This window comes from Paramormyrops kingsleyae, chromosome 15, assembly GCF_048594095.1.
Source record: "Paramormyrops kingsleyae isolate MSU_618 chromosome 15, PKINGS_0.4, whole genome shotgun sequence".
Taxonomy (NCBI): domain Eukaryota; kingdom Metazoa; phylum Chordata; class Actinopteri; order Osteoglossiformes; family Mormyridae; genus Paramormyrops; species Paramormyrops kingsleyae.
Window position 1 is genome coordinate 9373847 of NC_132811.1, and position 23616 is coordinate 9397462.

Below are 23616 nucleotides of genomic sequence, written 5' to 3' on the forward strand. Positions count from 1 at the left end.
TTGTCATATTAATACAAATTTATATTATTTATAATGTATGGTTTATTTGGTGTTTGGTATAAAATGGCATGAATGACTATTGCAAATTGACTCCTCCTATTACTGGCAATAGTAAGAATGCAGAGTCATACCGTACCTAGGGCTGCTGCCCTGGGCGTGGGTCTCCCTTCTGACGCCTTGCACACAAACATCTGCCTGTGCAGCTGTGCAGGTTCGCTGGAATGTACGGCATTTGCGTGACCAGCCTCATTCCCCAGGCCACCCTGACACTCGTCTGTGCCTTCCGGACTGGTCGGAGACGGCCCTCGAATCCTCCCCGCATCCCCTCCGCTCGGTGTGCCCCGGGGGCCCTGTGGTTCTGACCCGGGGGGTGCCTGCGGCCGTACCGCCGGGTCACGGGGCAGGTCCAGCTCCTCATCCTCGGGAATGGGGTTATACCAGATCTCTCCTTCGTCGTCTGCGTCGTTCTCCTCAGATGGGTCTGCAGACCCGGGCTGGGGGGTGCTCTCGTCTTGGCTCACCGCGGTGTGAGCTGGCTGCGGACATGGCTGTTTGCAGAGGCCCAATGATGGTGCTGTGAGATTCGTCCAGTGGGCCTCGGATAAAGTGCTAGCAGATTTAGCCCCCCGGGCTTCATCCTCCTCCAGCAGCATGCTACCCTCAGCAGAGAGACTCTTCACTGAACTCTGCTGCAGCCAGTTACGTTTCTTGGACACAGTGATGGTGTTTAGCGGAGGCTCATTCGCCCTGCCGGTTCTCACCTCCACGGTGGCTGTGATGGAGTTGTGGACGTTTTCAATGAGAGCTGAAAGAGAAACCATTCAAGTCTTCAAACAAGAAAGGGACTATTCTCAATGATCAATTTCATGGGCCTAGGATCTAAAGCCCCACCTTGAGCATTAATTATAAGGCAAGAAGCATTAAGAAACAGCCAGGCAAATGCATTTCAGTCAAATAACCCAATTAAAAAACAAAGCTGATAAAAATCAAGTACTATTCAATTTAATTTTTGTATAAAGCATTTTCATAACATTGTCTCAAAGTGCTTTACAATATACCTGCCCAAAGACCCCAGAGAGTAAAACCAGAGGCAACAACAGTGGCAAGGAAAAACTCCCTCATAGGAAGAAACCTTGGGAGGAACCAGACTCAAAGAGAGACCCCATTCTCCCTGGGTCTGTGATACATCTTAATTAACGTAAGCTTATATTTACAAATTTTTATATTATTTGCCTGGAAATGTACTTTATGCTTTTTACCTCATGTACTGCATTTGTATCATGAAACATATAATTCATTAATCAATAAAGATAGCTAACATAACAATTTACCGATAAAACAAACATAATAGCAGTCAGACCCTCTTGAGCTAACCAACTCATGACTTGTACTGTTCTGTTTTTCATACACTAAAGATGTTCTTTTGGTCTTAAACAATAGATGTTAAAAAATAACTACAGAATGAATAATTTTGTGAACAAAAACTGTTTGAGTATTGTATTCGCATATATAATACGAATACAATACATAGAATATAATACATAGAGATTTTTCCATATTCTTTGAGGTTACACATTTTGAGCATAGCTTCTGTTAGGGTTACTAACTGGCTTTTGTTTCAAAGCATTTTTAAACCATAATAAGAAGCTTAATTTTGACAGACAAATAATCACAGTGAACTCAGGATAGGGCAGAACTATATGTCTTGCATGATGGCCTGGAAAAATATCGTACAAGGACCTGTTTTTGTTTTGTTTCTTTTCATCTTAACCAAACAAAAACTTCCAATTACAGGTTGCAGGCCTCTGGTGCATCTTGCCAGCGCAATTTTGCGGGGATGGCTTCCTGGCTGAGGAAATGTGTGAACTCGAAAACAACTGGGGTCGAGCACTGGAAGCAGTGTCAACTCCGAAGTCAACATTCGTAATAAAAGCTAAAAGGAAGGTGCCAGAAGGACAGGTTTAAAGACAATGAATACAGAAAGGCCAAATTACACCGTTTCACACATGCTACATGTGGGCCTAATTGGATACCTAAATATTCCCATTTAAATATCAAGTTAATGTCTCTGCAAGACAGGAAAGCAGTCTACTACAGACATCAATATGCCTAAACCATTTTTTTAAACTATACTTATGAAGCCACCTAATCCTTAAAATGGATGATTTGTTTATGGACATGAAACTGAAATGCTAAGTCAACCTAAAACACATTTAAGTTAACCGATATTTAGCATAACCAGGTTCCAAAAGTATAACGTGTTAACATCATCATGTCTACAAGGCAAGATGTTTGAAATGTGAAGGAGATTCAGACAACTGTTTTAGAAAAAAAATTATATAAGCAAGAAAAGGCAAATGCCCGACAGGCTGAGACGGGCATGAGCAGAGCCTCGTTGGGTATATGTCCGCTTCAAGACCACTTCCTCCTTGAGTTAATGATTAGTTCCTTTTCCTAACGGAAACAAATTTTACAGATCATGCATGAATAACAGACTAAAACAGATATTTGCATAAGTGTTACCTGTCTGTGCCATAAAAGCCTAACATTCTGTACAAAATTAAATATTTTTCCCCCAATACAGTAAAGAAACAAGATGTAACTCTGTGCAAAGCACTCAGATTCAGAGTTCATTTAATGCACAACTGAGGAAAAAACATCGCATAACCTACTATCAGGGTTTTTTTTTAAGTGGTTTTAGAGATGTGTAAATATTGTGACGAGTGTGTGTGTGTGTACAGATGTAGAGTAAGTCTCTTATTATTTTAAATTTGTCCACTCGGAGACAGGTTTCAAAATGTCTGGCTGATATAGTTATTTCACAGGAAAAATATTTACTCCATGAACAGCTGTGTTTCCTGATTAAACGATACTACAGAACACAAGTCACTCTACAGCACTGCCAGGGGCCATGTTACCTGCTCTGTCCAAACATCTCACACCTACCCATAATTAGGGCTCAGGGTGTCATTTCCAAAATTCAAAACACGACAGATTTTCATCGTTAAGTGTTTAAAATGGCTCATTTGGCATTGGCTGCGCTGATCTGCCATCAGAATCATTGAAGAGGAAGTGAAGACCTCTAAACTAAGGTTTTCACAACATACCAGGAGCATGTTCTCACCTGCAAAACATTCCAGTAAAGATTTACTACCATCCACTCCTCCTTTTCACATTCAGAGGAAGATAAACAAATGCGTGACTACGAGTAAGTGACCACGTTTACATATCATACTGTGCCAAAACTTTTGCTCTATTTCAGTTCACAGTTACAGTTAAATGTATCCACTAATATAAAGTCAAACTTAAAGAAATTAATTACTGTACATGCTGAAAGTAAAAATAAAAACATATTATAGATATATGCCATTAAAGGCAAATAAGGTGGTTTTTTAAAACACGAGTCTCGGGGCAAACTAAAAAAAAAAAATAAAACAGTGAAAGGAGAACTTCCAGAAACTGAATAAAAACATGTCTAAACACAAATATTCCTTGACCCACCCATCCATCTTACATCCTCTCATCCTGAGCAGGGTGTCAGAAACACAAAAATTCATTCTTCACAATAAGTCATTAAAATGATAGAAGCTAATTAAAATGGCTTATACAGTCATTGCTCATTCTCAGTGATAATCTGTTAAAATTGCAGCCATAGCTATAAATAGTTTTCCTGTGGTTAGATGCTTGGCAAAGGGAAATATCTTTCTCCAAGGATTGCTTAACCTGAACACAGTTCAAAGTTAACAATGCTTCATATGAATAAAAGATTTCGATTGCATTGGCTCTGTTCTGAATTCATACACATTAAAACACCATGTATATGATGAAATATTTTCCAGGGGAAAAAAAGGGTCTTTTGCTTTCTTGAAACCCTGAAGCTGCCAAGGAGTCATTTTCAAACGGTAATATCAGATGAAATGCTTCGGAATTTAGGCTTCTATACAATCTGGCTCTAATAAACCAGGAAATACAGACATCAGACAACAAATTCTCAAGATGGTATAATGGCATGCTATTACATGCTAATATTACTGTTGCTGTGTTTTTTTCAATAAAGACTTGCAATGGTGATATGTAAGTGTTCAAGCTAAATATTAATATGTGTAACATTTATAAGAACATAGTTCTGTTTTGTGCATGAACACTTACAGACAGTAACCAGCCTTAACTTTAAAAATACCTATTCACCAACTCTGCAAAAAAAAAAAAAACAGGATTGACTTCATTTTGTAGCATTGCAATGCATAGTTGGACACTGAGTGCAGTCCCTCTCGAGTCTTTACTGTAGACATGCTGTACTTTTCCTGTACTTTCCCGCACTTACCAAGCAAAGCATTCTGTGGGTGTTAATAAACGGCCTACTTATGAAGATGAGAAGACTGCCTGTCATCATACTGAACTTTGGAAAAAAAAAATGGCTTTCATACCCACGCCTGAGATTATAATGCAACAGATGTCCCAGGTAATGCAGCATTCGAAAGAATGTTCGGTCTGACTGATGCAGCATGTCACTGCGATAATTCAATACAGTAACGCTTCCTGAAGTAGAACGTGAAGAAAAACGTAACAGAAAAAGGTGACGTCTGTTGCAAACTTGCTTGTAATGTTTGGATTCTTAAAACAGTTTTGTCATAAGTAAGGTTGGTGAAAATCAAACTATATCTCGTGTATGTGTCATTGAAATTAACATACCTGCGAAGGTATGTGTTTGGTTTTAGTACATACTGGGAGTGTTGTGTGGCTCAGCGAGTTACCATGCCGTGCTTATGACCAGAAGGTCGCTGGTTAAAATCTCAGTGGCAGCAGTCTGATCTTACGGCTGAGTGCCTGAAAAGGGCCCTCACCCCCCCCCCAAAATATGCCAGGAACCATATGACTGCGTTCTCAAAATAATTGTCACTTTGGATAAAAGTGACTGCTAAATAAATAAATATCATAAAAAAAAATCGCCCACTCTTAACAAGGAGCAGCATTCGATTTTTTTTTTTTTAACAAAACAGTCCTTTTAATCAAAAAGCATAGCATCTATGCTATTTAAGTATTACTGCATTCGTCTTCTACAATATGGAGGAAAAAAACGAAAATTTCCATCAAAGCAAGTTCACACATAGACTTAATTAAAGTTGTGTGAGACACCTGGAAATTAAGTTTCCTTTCATTCTGTTCTTTGCATTGATGCTGAAGGGTTGTATTTTTTTTTTATACGTTTTATGTTCAATTTATGTAAAAATTCAACAGCTGCTGGAAAACAAACTCTTGAGATTAGATACTGTATGCATGTTTCTTGTGTTGCTTTGCTGTTTCCCACATACAAACCAGGCAATGTGACTCGTCATCTTAACATACAGTATTAACTCAGCGTTAGGGGCAACTTAATGATTATCTGAGCAGTGGCAGAACCAGTGGAGAGTGCAGGGTGGCACTAGCCCCCACTGAAATCTGATCACCACCCCCACCACCCCACCCTAAGTGGGCGTCCATCCCCCTCAATTTTCATTGGTTCTGAGTGATGTCAGTCATCGAACAACCTTATTTAACTCAAACGGGGAAACTAAGGGTTAAATCACACTGTGACAGAAATAAATCCACCCAACGCATACTTCTGATTTCTTAGCACAGGGACCCAAAAAGGAAGAATTACAAATAATTTCAGAAGTATGTTTTTCCAGTAAAATAGCACACAACCACAGAAATGTGCTTATGTATAAAATATCATATTAAAAAATTTCCACTTTCTTCTTTCTAGCCCAACAGCATTTTTTGGGCTACCCAAGTTTAACATGTAAATCACAAGAAGTTGATAACCAACAAGACGGTTAAGTCATTTACAAGCAAGTCAGAAAATCTTGTTGACAGGAATGCATTGACCTCTTAGAGTAAAGTCCAACCATAAGAGATGTCAGCTGCAGTTCTCTATCCTTTGTTTCATCCAGTGGATAATAAGTAGAAAATAGCTGGAGTGAAGCACTGAAGTAACAAATCAGCCTAAAATCTTCCCAGGCAATTTTAACGCTTCAAATAACTAGCTTTACGTAACATGCTGCCAGTATTCTATTCCAATTACAAATGTTTTTATACGCCTCAAAAATCTGTTCAGAATCCTAAGTCGACATGCTCATCAAATTAAAGTATTTCATACAAAACTATATGAATCGAATGATAAACTAAACAAAAAACAAAGCAGGACAAACTAAATATCAAACTAACAATCTGATTCATAAATAAATTTTATTCAGTCCTGAAGCTGATAACTCAAGCTAGAAGCTGATCTTGGATCAGACACTATCATCATTCACATCAATGGACATTAGACACCTAGGAAGACATAAAGACATACAACAAAACAGTCGTGCAAGACGAACACAACAAAACAAAACAAAAAAAAAACAATACACAACAAATCTAGTGCATCTTCAGCAGTCAGCTGAAGGCTGAACTGGCATAAGCAGACACTTGGAACCTGAAAAAGTGGTGAACACAAATCTCAGTTTGAACAGCAAAGCAGAACTCCTAGACATTATTAATCATATTAACCAATTTTCTGTCACAGTGCATCTGCTGTACACATCGTACTGTAATGTAAAATACCAAAAACAAAACTGCCTTAGAATGACACATTTTTATGTTTTATTTTCCTTTTAAATCAGCTCTGGCTCTATGTATGTATATGCTGAGATTATTATGAGATTTTCAATATTCAAGTATCTTATTATTAAGATGTACACCTATTACTAATTCTTAGGTTTACCACACTCGATAGCTTTTATATTTTTAAATGATATGTTTCATGATACAAATACAATTGAGTCCAACATTTGGAATCTGTACAAATACATAATAATGATTAAAACCCATACCACACCAGACTTTTGGCAAATGAGTGCGTTAGTATCTATCTATCTAGAGGGCAACTGTCACCAGACACCCAAAGAATGTTAAATGGCTCTACATTAGTGAGAAGGAGAAGGATCCCACCACCGGTTATGAGGACAGCAAAGAGCTGAGATCAGTCCTTCGCTTTGCTTTCAATCCAGGAGAGACAACAGATGGAACTTTAATGAGGGATGTCAACATTCATGGGTCTAGGAGAAGGTGGATCCTTGACCACGCTGGGCAACATGCCTACCTGACTGTTGTGGTACTCTTTTTCTGCCTTGCATGCTGGTCGTCTGGGTGCTGGATTTTGTCCTGTTTGAAAACCCATGGCCAGACTGTGGACTAGAGGCACCATGGACACAGGGGGACGAACCCGTGAGGCGCTGCCTCATCTCCGAGGACAGCATGCGTCCTTTGTGCATCCATTCCTGCATCTTGTTGACTGTCACCCCGTGGGGCTTAGGGGACACCCCCTGGGCCCTGTTTAAATCACGTCTGCAGCCCTGTGTCTCCACGCAATCAGATGAACCGGTAAGGCTATTATTGGAACCACTGCTCTCATTCAGGAGACCGTCACAGCCATTCTCCATAAGATCATTGCTGCTTATCCCATGACATATTGACTTTTCCTCATGCCCATCCATTGTAGACGCCAATTCCTCACAGTCATGGATAACACAAATTTGGGAAGCGAGGCTTTTGGTGCATGACAGACTTACGGGGTACTCTATTGCACCATCACTTACAGACCTCTGAAGAAGTGGCCTCGCTTCTGTAGCTGACAGGTTCTCATAGCTCTTACTGATTAGGGAAATCTTGAAACACGGCTCATGAGTTTTAATTGAATTCAATATTAAAGAATCTGTGTCTGACAGCTGCTGAGGACTGTTTTTTCCGGAAGACCATGCGTCACTATCTATGACCTTTGCAGAGGACTGTGAACAAACACTGTCCTGAGAGTGACTAGAGGCGCTTGTCTGGCCAGCGAATCCATTGACCACTACTGGACAATCAAAACGGATATCCTGCATTGCATTTATTAGTAAATTGTAGGCTTCTTTCAACTGGATCGTAAGTCTGTCAGTTTCCAGCGCACTGCCGCAGTTTCTGACTTCAAACTGACCAGAACTTTTTCCATCGTTAATTTCAATGTTTTGAGACTCAGATTCATAAAAAGGCAGATTTTCATTATCATAGTAATCGTCGTCTTCGCTGTCTAACGAATGGCGTTGGGCTCCATCTCTAACGCACTGGGGACGATCGTTCCCATCGCATATCTGCAGCTCGGTGGGGAAAAACGCAGTATTTTGAAAACTTATTTTATTCAACCCGGTGGGTTCAGGTGAACTGCCGTAACTTTCTATATTTCTTATCAAAATGTGTTCCTCTACTTTATCACGATCAAACTGATACACCCCAGGAGCCTGAAACCGATAGGTCTGCGTCTCATTATTAGCATCGTTTGTCCGCATACCGGCATTGTTTCTCACCACAAAGGCATCGATAAAACCCCTTCCCTGGCAGGGGATCCGTAAATCATCTTCACAGCTTTTATTCTTCGAAAAAGTTTCGTCTCTGCCTGTCACTTTAACATCTGCACGCACCGTTTTACCGTTTTCAGTGTAATTTTCACACGTCCCAAATCCTATAGAGTCCCCAAGTGAATACTTTCGCACGGGGACAGCGTGCTGATTCTGTCCCCGACTCCCAAAGCAATCGGGTCGCACTTGTCCGGCGAAATGAAGCTCCTGCCTATTAAACCCCACCGCATTTTTGACGCTCTCAGTTGCCGAAGTTTGCCTTTGATCTCGGACCCCCAGGAGCTCCTCATTAACTCCTAGGTTTTCACCGGCCCGATCATTCCCCAGTCTGAAGCTAATGTCCATGAAAGCCCCGTACTGGGACACTTCATTGCTAATCATTGTATTCTCACGCACTAAACCCATGTCGCTATTATTAAATCCCCCGTAAAAAACGCTCGCCTCACCCCACATAGTGTCGGGCATATCACTTAACTCAGGTATAATTATTGCTCGTTGCTTCTGCTCCTTTCGTTTTGGCAAAAGTTCGTCTTTACCTTCTCCGCCCCCGTTAGCCGACAGGCTGAATCCGGCAACTGCGCTCCCTTTCTTGGATTTCTTCCCACGGAGTTTTGCTAGTATGGTCCTCCGCAGAGGATCGGCCATTCCTCTCTTGTTCGCCCCCCGTCCGCCTGTCCGCTTTCAGCAGATGCGCTTGAGGGGGCAGCGGCGAGCAAAGCGCTTTGTAAGTCCTGCGACGCGAAGCCCGCAGCGGTCCGCGATCTGTCCCATTCTGGGCGGCCAGCGCTCCGCTTAGATCGCTTACCAGCGCTCGCCCCAGTCTCCTTTCTGCCTCGCACACATGGCTCGCTTTGCGCTGCCCCCGCTCTCTCGCCTTTGCTCTGCCCCCCTGTCTCTCTCCCCTCCTTCTCCCCCTCCTTCTCTCTCCTTCCTTCTCTCCCTCTTCGCTTGCTGTTCAAATACTTGGAATATTTTCTGGCGGAGGTGAAAGGCTAAGCGGGTTGCCCAAGCACCATCACGGCGCACCTTCTCGGACTTTAATCGCGCTGCTGCCGCACGCATTCTGCTCTTTCGTCCGTCGCAAGCTGTTAGTTTTCTGTAATTTATTTTATGCATGGAAAATGGTGGAGTTCGGAGGTTTTAAAACGTTATTTAGCGGGCTTCTTATAATTTTAAAACTTTAGATATGTACTGGGTTGTTGTCAACCTGAGATATTTATGCAATTTCTTTTCCGAGTGTCATACTGCTAACAAGACTATTACAAAATAAGGCTACACTACACATGGCTTTTGTGTTACTGTACGGCGCCTCAGTTACTGTGTAAAAAAGGTCAGTTACAAACAGTTAGACTGCGATCGGCCCGCGCTTTGCCGCTTTAAGATAAATAAAATTTGCTTTATCAAGTTATAAATTAAGGTGTACGGGGAAATATAAAACGTTGTTGTATACTGTTAGAAAAGGGTACACCCCTGTTAAAGTTTAGTACCCCCAATCGTACAAAAATATTCCTCAGAGTCCATTTCTATACTTTAAAAGGCACATTTATCTATACAGGTAGGATACAACTGCAGCAGACCCTTAAGGGTACAGCCCCAGCGACGTACCCTCAAAGGTACAAATTAGTACCTTTTTCTATCTTTTTCTATCAGTGTAGCCTATAAAGCCAGAATGACATTAAATATAATGTATAATGTTATTTCATAGACCTACTTTTATTATTGATGTTTGTTTAAGAAAATAAATCAATAAAAAACGGTGGGCCCCATAAACACTATATAGCCTATATGCAATTCGGTCAACAATTTCCATTTTAAGATATATAGTTGAATATAGTTGCTTGCTTTAATGGAATTGTAATTGGAAATAATTCTGGATTAATATATTTGGGCTGAGAACGTTCTCTTAATTCAGATAATTGCAAGCTTTGGCTTGGAGTAATCTCTATAGTTAGTGGACAAAACGGCATGAGTTATTCAGTAAGCTGCTGCCTGAATGGGCAGGCAGGACAGAATTGTTGGTATTATGTGCCATGTTGTCAGCGTGAGTCTGGCACTGACATTGCTATGAATGCGTGAAAAATCTGCCATTTGTAAACAGGTTTCCGCAGCACAGACCCGTCGCACTGCAAGCTGTTTACAGCGTCTACCACTTTGTACGAGGAAATCAAAGAAGTTTTTCAGTATGTAATTACTCTGCCTCACTTTGACCGTGAATCAGTCTATTTAAGAAAGTGAGATGTTTATTCAGCTTCAGGTCCTCGTGGGAAATACTGATTAAAGTCAAAACTATAGGAATAGTGCTACATATTCACTCAAAGCTAATCTTATAATAAGTATGATAAATAATTAAGTAGTTTATTTTAATATTAGTATAGAGATAACTTGCTATAAGGGTATTTTATTGCAGGACACATCTTCTGTATCGCCAGTTACAAAAAGCTAGAGAAAACGTATCTCACAGCTTTTGCTAACATCTGAAAAGAGTGAGTATTTACACCCTGCAGTGAGGACTCTACTAGGACCACATGGCAATGGCTTGACTAAAGGAATCTTTTACACTATAACTGCAAAACTTGTACAAGTGAGGAGGGTAAATCATTTACTGGAGAGCAAACTGTGAATCGAAGATTTCTTCGTCTAAAGATCCTTCTTAGAGTCAGCATATAGAGTCAAATTTTGGAAGTGGTGTCCTAGAGATCCATGGAAGAGTCACGTCTTCCTCGTGGATCGTAAAAACCGGGGCCACATTCACTTCCCACATACTTAAGGAAGTATGTGAGGAATCTGCACAAAGCCTGTAGCAAGTTTATCCATGTGGAGCCAGGACCACAAAATGCTGCAGTCATGCATCATCTTGGCCATTTCTGTGCCAGCGGCTGTCTGAAAATCACAGAGCACCAATTTACCGAGATGCCTATAGAGGGCCATATCGAATTCCGACACAACATGCTAATGTCACCTAGTCACAGTGAGCTGACAGGCCAGACAGTAACAGTGAATGCGCATACACAGGTTACCAATATTATCGAAGGGCATAGACTGACATAGTGTCACTGGATGTAAGTACCACTATTGGCTGATAAATTAGTCAGTACAGTTAATATTAACTTAGTGTAAGTCTAATATATACATAAAGATCCTATATCATTAAACCAAATTGCTACATATAAAGTGAAAATATAAAACAGTCTCTTTACAGATATGTTTGTCTGCACAGATGGTATAATCTAGTAAATATAGCCACTCACAAATGTAGGTTAAAGCTTCATTAAGCAAAAGGTAATGTACTGAGTCATGTAAAAAGTTTATATTTCAGTGATATTATAGTTATAGATCATGGGAAAACTTTACTAGCGAGTTCTATACATATGTTGCTGCAGCATCCACCAGACAAATGATGTAAAGAAACCAGTTAACAAGTACATTGCGGATGTTATATACAGAAGAACAAGCATTTGAACTATTTGTAACTCGTCTCCTGCTGTCTTTCATAGGTCAACCTAACCCCGACTAAATTCCTATTATTATATTTTCAACAGCTGTAGTGTTTTGGTGCATACCACACATGCATGCATGAACTTAGCTGTACTGTCAACAGTACACAGTCTGCCATTACACTCTAATTTCAGTATTAGGCAGATCTTATGACTTTTTGAAAAATTATTATCCAGAAATGTAATTTATTGCATGTTTCACCCAGGGCTATGGCTCTTAGTTGCTGGTGCACATTTTGTATACAGCATCTTAACTATCATAGTTATTCAGAAATTGTGTGATGGTAATTCTCTCAGTTCAATGCAGCTCTGTTTCATCCACATAATATTGATTGACCAATAGTTCTTTTTATAAGGATATAAATCTGCTAGCTAGGTTTTAGGGTTTAACATTCACGTTGCATCTCATTGCTGCAGGTCAATGTCCATTCCTCCATCTTCATATGTGTATCCAATATATGACTGCAGTCTATCCAAGGCAGCTTAGAACACAAGACAATTAAATTCTGTGCATGAGAGGCCAGTCCAGCACTAAAGACATAAGAAAATTCATCAGCATCTTAAAAAAACCCCAATTTGCCCAGCTAGCAGTTCCATTTTTTATCTTTGTTAATGTTTTTTCTCAACATTTTGGGAGCAAGAGGTATACTGTGGTAAATTTCACAAGAATATATATGTATGTATCATCTGCATAAAACTTTTATTGTCGTCCTTTAATGTCAGCCCAAGTGAAAACATATTAATGAAATTTTAAACTGCCCTAGAACTGATCCTCGAGGATGTTCCCATTTGTTACTATTAGAAATGAAAAAGAAACCAATTAGAACAAGCATAATAGGCAACAAGTCATTAAGGCAGCTGATTGAAGAGCACTTACCATCTGAAACAGAAGCCGTCCATATTCCAGCTGTTTATGCAGTATTGGGTCACAGAGTAGCACAGAGAAGTACAGAAAGCACAGGGAGAGCACAGGGCGACACCGTAGATGGGATGCCAGCGCATCTCAGGGGACACATGCACACAACACAATACGGACAATTCAAAGTTGCTCGGTCCCTTAGGTACATGTTTATAAACTTTATAGGGGAAACTGGATTCTAACCATACCATCCAATAAAATGACATATCTGCTCATTAAGGAGACCTTTTTAGAGAAATGCAACTTTAAAGTTGGCGTACTTGTATTTTGAGTCTTTCTATTGAATGGCCAATACAAGATGGAATCGTCCCTTTACATAATTCAGAAGCAAACGCAGAATGAAAGACAGAAGAATGATATGTGGCTTCTTACGATTGGCCGTCTTCACGAAACTGATTTGATTTTATAAAATCTTCTTCACAAAATATTTTGTTTTATTCATAGGTGTTTTCATGCAAAATGTACATTAACTGTTAGATCTTGACATTCTGTGGTGACTGTTACATTAATCTGTATTATTATTTTCATTTGCGGTTTGTCGGTAATTGTACAGTCGGCGCACTGTGTATTTTGGTTAAAAACAAGAGAAGAAACAATCCCAGAGATAACGGGAATCTTTATTAACACGTCTCAATTAACTGCCTGCCAGTGTTTCGCAGTGTCTTATTCAGCTATTCAATTAGATTACATAACATCATTCTCAGGATTCTGTCACCAGGTGCCTGAGAAACACAGTCTCATTCCAAGCTCCTTCGGTCAGTGAGATCTAAAGACTTTTCTACACCAAAGCATATAAAGATTGTTACCCAAATTTCTCTCTCTCTCTCTGTGTGTGTGTGTGTGTGTGTGTGAGTGTGAGCGGGTTTACCTATCCTTATGGGGACATAATGTCCCCATAACGTGATAAATATCCGTTTTTTTCCCTTATGGGGACCGGTTTCCTGGTCCCCATAAGGGAAAACTCTATTTTATAAAAATCGGTGACTGCTATGAAAAAACTAAAAATGCAAAAATTCTTGTTACTTATGATTATGGTTAGGGCAGGGTAGGGGTTAAGGTTGTCATAGTTAGCGTTAGCATTTTTCCCATTGAAATGAATGAGCGGTCCCCATAAGGATATGTTTACCCTACGTGTGTGTGTGTGCGTGTGTGAAACTGTCAGAAGAAACAGTATTTCAGAATCAAGGACTCTAAAAGAAATAACGATTTATCTTTATTTACACTGACATTCCATTCACTCTGCTTAAGGATTTCATGATTCAGGATAAAAATATATATAATTAGCATTCAGTCTTGGCAATCGTTTGTGTAGTGTAACAATTATGTTGCTGTTTTTTGTGATATTGCACACATTGTTAAAAGAGGCGAAATGACATTGAAAGCAGTAGTAGTTTTAAATTAAAAATGACTGGAAAAGGATTGATTTACTGGAGAGATTATCACATTTTGGACAAATCCTCTATGAGTGATAATTAAGTCTAAGGTGTGATTATGCACGTGTCACAAAGTTAGGAGCTGGTAGAATCCAATAGAGACAAGGAGAGACAGACCAAGTGTGTTTGTCTTTACATTAATATGTGCATTACATTAATAATGTGATTTTATGTAAATGAACAGCCAAGTCAGAAAGGAGCTCACCAAGAAATATGACGAAAAGAGGACAGATGTGACATTAAACACCTACACTTCAAATGAGGGATATTCACTGACAGCTTGGGAACCCACTTTAATTGTTTCCTTGAAGACAGCTGCTAGTGTCCTGTCACACCCTGAACTGCTGGCTTTGTTTAAATGCATTTAGCCAAAAGGTCAGGCTTTAACTGAAGGTTGGGTATCTGTGGTTTTTAGCATATTCGTGCCAGCAGGAAGAGGACAGAGCAGTATCTCCTATCATATTATTTACTAGAACGCCTTTTTTACATATTCAATAGTAAACATTGCCCACTTGGTTCACTGGAAGACTTTGAGTTTGACTTTAGTGATTTAATGGGAATTAAATCATTTACACAAGAGCCCTAGTTGAACACCTGTCATATAATCTAGGTCTAGCCGTGGCTTCTATTTTCTGGTGACACTCAGCAATATTAGGGTCAGAATGACTTGGCAATTTATAGGATGTCCCATTGTAGAGGCCTTGGGTCGTTGCCAGAGGTGAACTAGAGATGGGAAGATATCCACCCTGCGATTTAAGATCACATGGCCGAGGTCTGCGTGGTGCCGCAAGTAGTCAGGCAGGCAGTTAAGTGCAGTGCATGCCTGTTAATGAAGCCATTGAGCTAACATTCTGAGACCCCTGAGGGAGAAAAGACAACTAGCATTAGGGAACAAAGAAAAAAAAAAAAAAACTCAAAGCAGTAATTTTCTTTATACCACCACAGTAAGTCATGTACACAACACAAAGTGTGAGTGTGACAACAAAAGAATGAAGACGTTTGATTCTCAGCTGCCTCTTTTTTTGCAGCTCCCACGCCACTGGATTCTTGTTGCTTTATTGTCAGCAGGGTGAAGAATGCAGATTAAGACCTAAACACTATACTACACACTTTAGAACTACAGCTATATCAGCAAATTACATTTCTTAAAACTCATGTCTCTCTCACTTAAAAAGAGGTTCATTTTCCATATTCTTTCGTTTTTTTATTTTATTTTAATTTTGTCTAACATTTTACAAAAGCAACATAATTTATTATGAAAGGTCTTTGATGTTTAGACTTTTGTATCTCAAGCCCATGCCCCCACTTTTAACCATCCCCCTGTCCCATGCTCCCCCCACACACACACACACACACACACACACACACACACACACACACACTGCCACCCCCAGATAAGCATCATGGTCTCCGGAGCTGTGGAGACGTGACGGTTGCGTGTGCTTGAGTAGCAGATTAGCTTGCGTCTGAACATCTATTTTCAGGTCAAAGCCAGCAGACCTTGAGCAAAATGGGGGGTGGGGAAAAGTGAGCAGAGTATTTGGTCTGTGATCATAGCCTTCGTTCCCTCCATTATAACGTACTTCAGTAAAATAGCAGAGTATGTATGCTGGAGTTTCAGAGCAGGTATGTCTGCACCTGAACACAGAATACCTGAATATGGTCACTACTCTTTTGTGAAAACCCATATGGTTTACCACAAGTTCTACAAATACTATGGTAAAATATTCCTAGGAAATCTGTGCCATGGGACATGCCAAAATAATTTATATTTTATTTTATATTTTGCTTTACTGAGACAGTCATTATACACCTCATTTGTATACTGCATCACAACTTTCCCCATTGCAATTTCAATAAATTGTGGGGTCGGCATAAGAAATTAAATGGGATTTTTTTGGGGTGTCTTACGAAAGCCGTAGACGACAAGCGAAGGCCAGCAGGTGACACACAAAATTTTAGTAACTCATAAATGCATAAAATGTACATACAATGCTGGGTTGGAGCAAGGACAACATATTTATGATGACATCTCGTATGATATCTCGCATGATATCTCGATGATATCTCGCAGTGATCTCACAGAGATCCTCATTTCTCACGTTTCTCATATGTTTTCGCTTTGCTTCCCTCACCAAGGACACCAAGGGGACCAAAAAATGATGTGAGATTTTTCCAGATTGTGGAGGGTCTGTGCCCCTAACCCCCACAACTGTAGATTTAACGTCCTAATCAGAACGATCATTTCCACGTACAGCATGAATAATAGTTGAATTTTCAGTACTGGTTATGAGGGGTGTCTATACTGTAAAGAGGAAAGGGGTCTGAAGATGGATGGATGAGATCTGACTATGACAGCCACGGGCCTTATTCTTATTTGGTGTCCCAAACTCCTTTCAACACCATAGCACAATCGACCCAGTAGAAGAAAATGATTAAGAAGGCCATACTTGCATGTTTGTGGTCTTTTATCTTCATTTTCTTCAGCCTTTGTAATAATGACTCTGCACACATTTCCCCCACCCTGTACGTCCTGGGTTAGACTCCAGGCTTACGGCAACCCTCATTTCATAAGAGGTCTGCAAAGTGCATGGGATGAACTTCATGACCTAATAGTAAAATAGCATTTTTTGGGTAGACCTAGTCATGACGCAAGAATATAGAGAGGAAACCTAAGGAAGACCAATCACTTTTACTACTTTTTACAAGAAAGCCAATAAATACCAATAATCTAGCAATTATGAACAAGTAAACATCGTAAATAACACAATGCTTTTTATAGCCATTAGCAACAGCATGTGGTCAGAAGGAATTATTTAATTTATATTATTTTATTTATTTATATTGCATATTTGCCTGTGGGACTGGGTGAACATTTTTAAAACTCTTAGAGAATCTTGGCTCATTCCAAGACCTACTCACCACTGATGGAAGCAAGATCAAGTTGTCACTTCCTCCTTGTAGCAGGGAAGCCAGGACATCTGCCTTGCTGGTTCCCATTGAAGGTGCCATGGAGGGCTTGCAGGGCAAGCCGCAGCTGCCGTGGATCTATTGTTTACCCGATCTCCTCACTTAATGGCCCCTACCTTTTCAATGCACCCAGCATGATGACTCGCTCCCCGCCTCAGGATGTAAATTAAGATGGAGCTCGTTATGGGTGAGATGCCTTTTGTTCTGCAGTGCCGTATTTCTTTCCTTGCGTTATCTAGATGTTGTATCTTCACCTGCTTCAGAAAAAAAGAAAGCCTTCACTTACACTTTCACTATTAAATAACAGATGTCATTTTCTAATTCCTGCACACAATGAACTATTTTTAAAGAATTTCTTTATACCTATTGTTTTTCACTGTATCCTGTAAATATATATATAAAAAAAAAAACTTGCAGTGACACGTGCATTATGGGAAAGAAGAACCATTATATTACAGCATTTTCCCTGTTTGACATTACAGTCTCAAGCAACTCTCATTTATTTGCTTCCATCACTTTGATTTTTCAAGGTACACACCTATTTTAAGTCTTAAAATGTCGTTCACCCTGCCTGTGGTCTGATGCATTATAATATATATTATACATGTTCATTGCAGCCATTCACATCCACAAAACTCAAAAACACCATTTCTACTCTCCTGTCTCTTTTAATTAGTACCAATTGAAATTGCTTTCTGCGCTTGAAATGACAAAATTGATCATTAGAAAGAATAGAAAATACTTCTGATTAATGCATATTTCTGATTAATGCATATTTGCACATGTATGCTTGTTGCTGCATGTATTGATTTTAAAGATTTCAAGAACAGACGCACACAAAGAGATTTCAGTGCAGCGTCTGACTGATGCTATGAATCTTTTGCACTTCAAAGACGACTGACTCCCTCAGAGGGCAGCTCAAGTGTGACGAGTTACAGCTGACATCTTTCCGGACTTCGGCCTTAACCGTCACCTCACAAATACATGGGGGCCAGAAAAACTTCGGAAAATGGAACCCAAAAGATAAATCAAACGGAAAGCAACCTGTACATTGTGACAAAAATCAGCTGCTCCCTCATGTTGGATCCACTATAACACCAGACATGGCCAGACAAAAACCACCGCTGGAATTTTATCAAATGCATATTTACATCTCTCTCCTGGAAAGGAAGATGACAGATAAGGGAGGAATTCCTTTAATCATGAAACCATTACAGGAAAAAAAATACTTTTTACTTTTACATAATTAAACTTTGTTACATGACAGTACTATTTTTTTACACACATTATTGCAGTATTTCCATTTTCACCATATTATATATTAATCCAAAGACTCAGAGTTCACCTCAAACAGAACAACAAAAAAAACATGTGAAAATTAATACTTTGTTGCTTACTTCTAAGGAGAAACATCCTAAAATTTAATGAAGCAAACCTTTATTATAATGCAGGGTATATTTCCTGGGTGACTGATGCCTGAAATTCAGGTGGTACAATGGGGCTGAATTTCAGTTTCAAATCTCTGTGCTTCTCCATTGTCCATGGTTACACTACGAGCGAATGCTAAAAAAGGTGTCATTGGCTGTACAACATGAAACAAACTGGACAGGGATTTTTGAAGACCACTGCTCAATTCAATTCAAGGTATTAAAAAACAGAATATATTGAATATCTAATGATATGAAAACACTTTACATCAGTAAAACATTCCAAACAATAACTCCTTTTAGACAATGTGACCACGGTATGTTAACAAGAATTAACTCAAGCATGGTGTGGATCCAGAATCAGTTTAAAGAACCAATACGCACACTGGTCCAACAGCACCACCTGGTGGACTAGCTCAGTAAAACTACTAAGATTATTCCATTCCAATGAACAGAAAATGTAATGATGTAACAAATATCCAGCAAACAATTACACTGAAATTATACAGGTATCACAAAAATGAGAACAACACTTTCAAAACTCCACATAAAAAAAAACACAGGCCGTTATATGGATATTTAAATGCTTGATTTGCCAGAGGCCTAATTACACAATGCTTCTGATCACTTTAAGTCTCACAAAGAAAAAAAAAAGTTAAACAACAAATAAAAAGTTTCAAAATGCATGAAATACCACCACTTAAATAGTAGCCCCTGAATTTTAATGTCTGTCACATATGTTCTTGCATATACATAAGCACAGAAACCCATAAATGCATGTGACAGACTAACTCTCAGGGAAAGACGCTACAGTCACTGCTTAAATCAGTGTAAGACCTGACACTCCACTATTGAAAATACAAATACAGACACAAACACCCCCACCCCCACATAAAGATGCAAGAGTGGATGCTGGAGGCAGGATTGCTCTCCTGAGAGACACGTCACAGTCACTGTTTAAACCAGCATAGCACCTAACAGAAGTTCTGCCTGAGGATTCTCTTCTCCTCCTCCACAAAGCTTTTGTCCGATGTGGCCTGCCCAAGATCTCGCTTCCTCTTCTCCTTTTGTTGAAAGCTTTCCACTTTCTTCTTCTTTGTGGACCTGGTTGGATCCATCTTCGTATCCTCATCTAAGGACACAGACACATTAATGCTAAACGATTATTAAATGTACATGTCGAACAGCGTTACTGATTTCATGAACTCATTATTGCTCAAAACTGCAATGTGAATTGTTTATCTTCTCGGTGGACACAGAACATATTGTTTGTTTTTTTTCCAAACATAAATAAAATTTGCAATATATAGTAATACCACAATGCTCATGCCGCCACACCCCCTTTAGAAGTGGGACATTAGAGAGTCTTTTCTAAGGAAATGTGACAAGGACTTGAGTGTCAAGTTCCTGGCGCTGACACTCTGTGTGGAGTTTGCACAGGTCACCTACAGAGTCCAAAAACAGTTTAGCTCAACTATAATGTCCAAATTGCCCTTGTATGAGTGTGTGCCCAGTGATGGCCTGGTATCCAGCCCTGTATGTCCTCAACCTCGTCCCTCTCATCCCTTTCTGGGATAGGCTTCAAGCTCACCGTCACCCTGTACTGGATAAATTAAAGCTAAGCATTTTCTTGTTAACTAAAGACCATGTAAAGGCAGTCCATGTACTGGTGCCTAAAGTGTGGGAATAGTGAACAAATACAACCTGAATCACATGGATCATCCACCGCCTCCTCCTCTGGCAGGAAGATAGCCTTCCCAGCAGAAGCCTGTGGGGCATCGTCGCCGTTATCTTCATAGACATTGGACCATTTTATAGCCATGTCCATGCCAGGTGGTGCAGTCTTCTTTACTTCTGGAGTGTAAGATTGTGGGGGTGGCACTGCGTTCGTCTTCCAGACCTTGAACTCCTTTGCTGGCTGCGCAGCAACGAGAGAGAGCAGAAGAGTTATTACACATTGAGTTAAAATGTTAAAATGTCATCTTGGAACTTGCACTGTTATCCACTGCACTGTATGCAAGGCAACAGCTGTCATAAAATATCTCACATCTAATTACGGTGAAGCATCTGCTATATATTACTATTATTATAACTATTATTATTGTTGTTGTTACTACTATGTCATTCCGTTTTACTTCAACCAATTTACAATTTAACATTTTAATTTCGTAAAGATTTTTGGTTTGGATGAATTTTGTCATCTTACACATACCTTCCAGAGCTCAGAAATATCATATTATAATGTATTTTTACTGAGGAACCCACATTCTTTCTCAGGGGAATGACTAAATTCATCCAGTTAAGGCCATATGATGTTCAAACTGGCCGATTAACTACTAGCACACCCTCATAAACCTGGCGACTGCCGCTTCCCGTTCATACCTCCTCGGGTGCCTTCACAATGCGGCTTTCCCAGTCTATGTGTTTATTCAGAGGATTGTATAAAAACGCAGGCTTGGACACAGACTTAAAGAGGACGTCCGGCTTTGGTAAAGGCGCTCCGCTTGCCGTTCGCTTCGTGCCGTGGGCTTCCTCCCCGCTGCCCCGCTGATCGGACCCGGTCCCTTTTCTCTTCAGCTTCTCTCGGTCTGTTTCGGACTCACTGTCGCTGCTACTGCCGCTAAGATCGTCATTACTCATAAAGTAATGAAGTGGGTCCTTTTCTGTTTTCTTCTTTTCACTCATACTGGCGACAGTCAAACGTACTCTTAGATTCTTAGTATTCAGTCCCCGGTAACAGTTTACTACCAGTTATGTTACGTATATAATAAAAACTGAATAATTTGCGGAATTACTCAGACCACCTAGCTAAGCTAAAGAAGGTGAAGACGTTCCAGTGATACGTTTTACGTAATGACGTTGGATAAGGACGGTACGCGTATTGGGTCAAAAATGTTTTTCTTTGCGTATCGATCTTTCGCTGAGGTTTTGTACTAACCAATGACTTTATTACCTCCTGAACGGTAGAAAAACATAATAATTTAATTAGATTGAATTGCACATGTCTCCCTCTTCTATAGACAACCAATGAATAGAAAATTAAAAGCAAAAAAGTATTGCGAAAGAATGCTCAAACTCTAACATATAATTGTAAAATAGATGGTTTCAATATGTAAAGGCTTATTTTTTTTTTCTGTGGCAGGATTATGTAAAGCTTACTCAGAAGGCAAAAATGTAGACATAAAAAGAATCTAATCTTAAACGTAATAATCTAATCTTAAACGTAATCTTCTTAAAGAATTCGCCCCTTGTAAAATGTATATTGACTAACGTCTAATTGCAGCTTCCTACAACTGGTAAAGTACTGTGTAAAGTTTTAATTAAGCCGTAAATGGAAGGCTTAAATACATTCATGGCAAAGAATACCGAATTTAGTACATCATGTGGGAAAAATTAAATCAAGTAGGCTACCTTTGAATGCTCGCAATGGTCTTATATAGTTTAAAAGAAACTTTGTGGAAACGAGAATGGTCTCACTTATGGAACTATACTTAGAAGTCAAATTTTCAGAAGTTTTATTTGAATTCACATCATCCGGCCGGTAATGGGTTTCATTTTAAGAAGAAAAAAATGAGTTGTTCAGGCGTGATCATCTCCCAATCTTACCAACTAATGTCGTTAGGGGGAGTACTAACACCATACAGTCATGTACTCAGGTAGCGAGGGGACTTTCTTATTATTTAGGACTGATTAGGCCTGTAGTACTTGTAATCTATTGACCAGTTAAATGCCACGACATATCTTTAACCCGATTAAACTTTACAAAACATGCCAGTTAAAATGGATTAAAGTTATATGAATTTGAATAATATGAATACAAAGTATAAATACAAATTCATATAATACAATATTTTAATATTATAATCATAAATTGTTCACTCAGTCAGACCAACTGAATAAACAGGAAAAATAAGTATGGAGAATATTGACAAAATAAGAAATAATGAAATGTATGGTGTCTTTTCAGTTCCAGTGATAAATACAGTCAAACAAGTGAAGTAGGCGCCACTTTCAAATGAAAAAACAGAGTAATAATGGAAGACCACATGCTTAAATCTAAAACCCATAAACCAGTGTTTTTCAACCACTAGGCCACGTGACTGTAATGTCCACGGACTCCTGCCCAATCACCACCAGGGAAAATTTCCGGATTGGCGAAATTTACCGAGGGATGGGTTATATAGGCCTACATGATACAGCGACTTAGCCCAGTAACGTAAATAGAAATAATGAATTAGTAATTATTGATATGAACTGATATCGACAAAAATGTGTTTTGATAAAATATTTCTCAGGTCAGGCATGAAAAATGATGAATAGGAAAGTCTGAGAAACCCTACTACTGTATAGGCCTATAGGTAGTTCTCAACTTAAGGAAAACTCATAAAGCGGGAGGTATTTTCCCATAGAAATGTTACACAAATGATAACTTTGGTTCCAGCCAATTTTTTTTTTTTTGCCAAGTAAACAAAGGAAACACAAACTTATTAGTAGAATTAGCCTAACATTTAATCAAAATGTACATTAAAAAATCCTTGGAGAAAAACAAAAAATACTTCTTTGCTAAAATTGTAACATGCACAGTCAATTTTGGTCGCTCTGATTTTCATCGAATGCGGTGGTCTTTATCTTAACGTATCCCATGTTGGGCTGGTGGAGATCACTCACAAACGCGACGTAAAATGGACAGGATAAGGTTGGATCGTCAAAAGAAGTGTTTCAAATCGGGCACCGTCGTAAAATAGGCCGTCAAGTGTAATGCTCAGATGTAAAAATCAGGCTTGCAAAGATATTTCACAAAGCAAAGTCGTCTGAAAACTTTGTCGGGCCACAAGTGTTTTTTGGGATTGCACATGAATACACACACACACACACACACACACACACACACACACACACACACACACACACACACACACACATATATATATATATATATATATATATATATATATA

The 23616-nt window shown here is 39.4% G+C and overlaps 2 protein-coding genes across 3 annotated transcripts in view; both read right to left on the reverse strand.

The window, feature by feature from the left end:
* syde2 (synapse defective 1, Rho GTPase, homolog 2 (C. elegans)) overlaps positions 1 to 9281 on the reverse strand; it is a 31686-nt gene extending 22405 nt beyond the window's left edge. The window contains exons 1-2 of one of the 2 annotated variants that reach the window (XM_023792827.2): positions 8954 to 9281; positions 137 to 805 (exon numbers count right to left, since the gene is read on the reverse strand). In XM_023792827.2, the coding sequence (XP_023648595.2) occupies positions 137 to 805; positions 8954 to 9062 (778 nt within the window). In that variant the 5' untranslated portion in view covers positions 9063 to 9281. Of the gene's footprint in view, positions 1 to 136; positions 806 to 7126 lie in introns of both variants that reach the window. The other variant, XM_023792826.2, reaches the window with a different exon arrangement.
* A 9132-nt stretch (positions 9282 to 18413) lies between these two features.
* c15h1orf52 (chromosome 15 C1orf52 homolog) lies at positions 18414 to 21685 on the reverse strand. The gene is made up of 3 exons (XM_023792816.2): positions 21043 to 21685; positions 20365 to 20578; positions 18414 to 19792 (listed from the first exon to the last, which is right to left on the reverse strand). Exons 1-3 carry the CDS (start codon positions 21343 to 21345, stop codon positions 19635 to 19637), a joined length of 675 nt encoding a protein of 224 aa, XP_023648584.1. The 5' UTR covers positions 21346 to 21685; the 3' UTR covers positions 18414 to 19634.
* Positions 21686 to 23616: the final 1931 nt, after the last annotated feature.

What these genes read in the sequence shown, in the direction of transcription:
- c15h1orf52 (XM_023792816.2), bottom strand. Translation starts at nt 21,345, where the DNA reads ATGAGTGAAAAGAAGAAAACAGAAAAGGACCCACTTCATTACTTTATG. An exon ending in TTGTGAAGGCACCCGAGGAG is followed by an intron (nt 20,579 to 21,042) that starts GTATGAACGGGA and finishes GTTGCTGCGCAG; the next exon opens with CCAGCAAAGGAGTTCAAGGT. An exon ending in GGATGATCCATGTGATTCAG is followed by an intron (nt 19,793 to 20,364) that starts GTTGTATTTGTT and finishes CTGTGTCCTTAG; the next exon opens with ATGAGGATACGAAGATGGAT.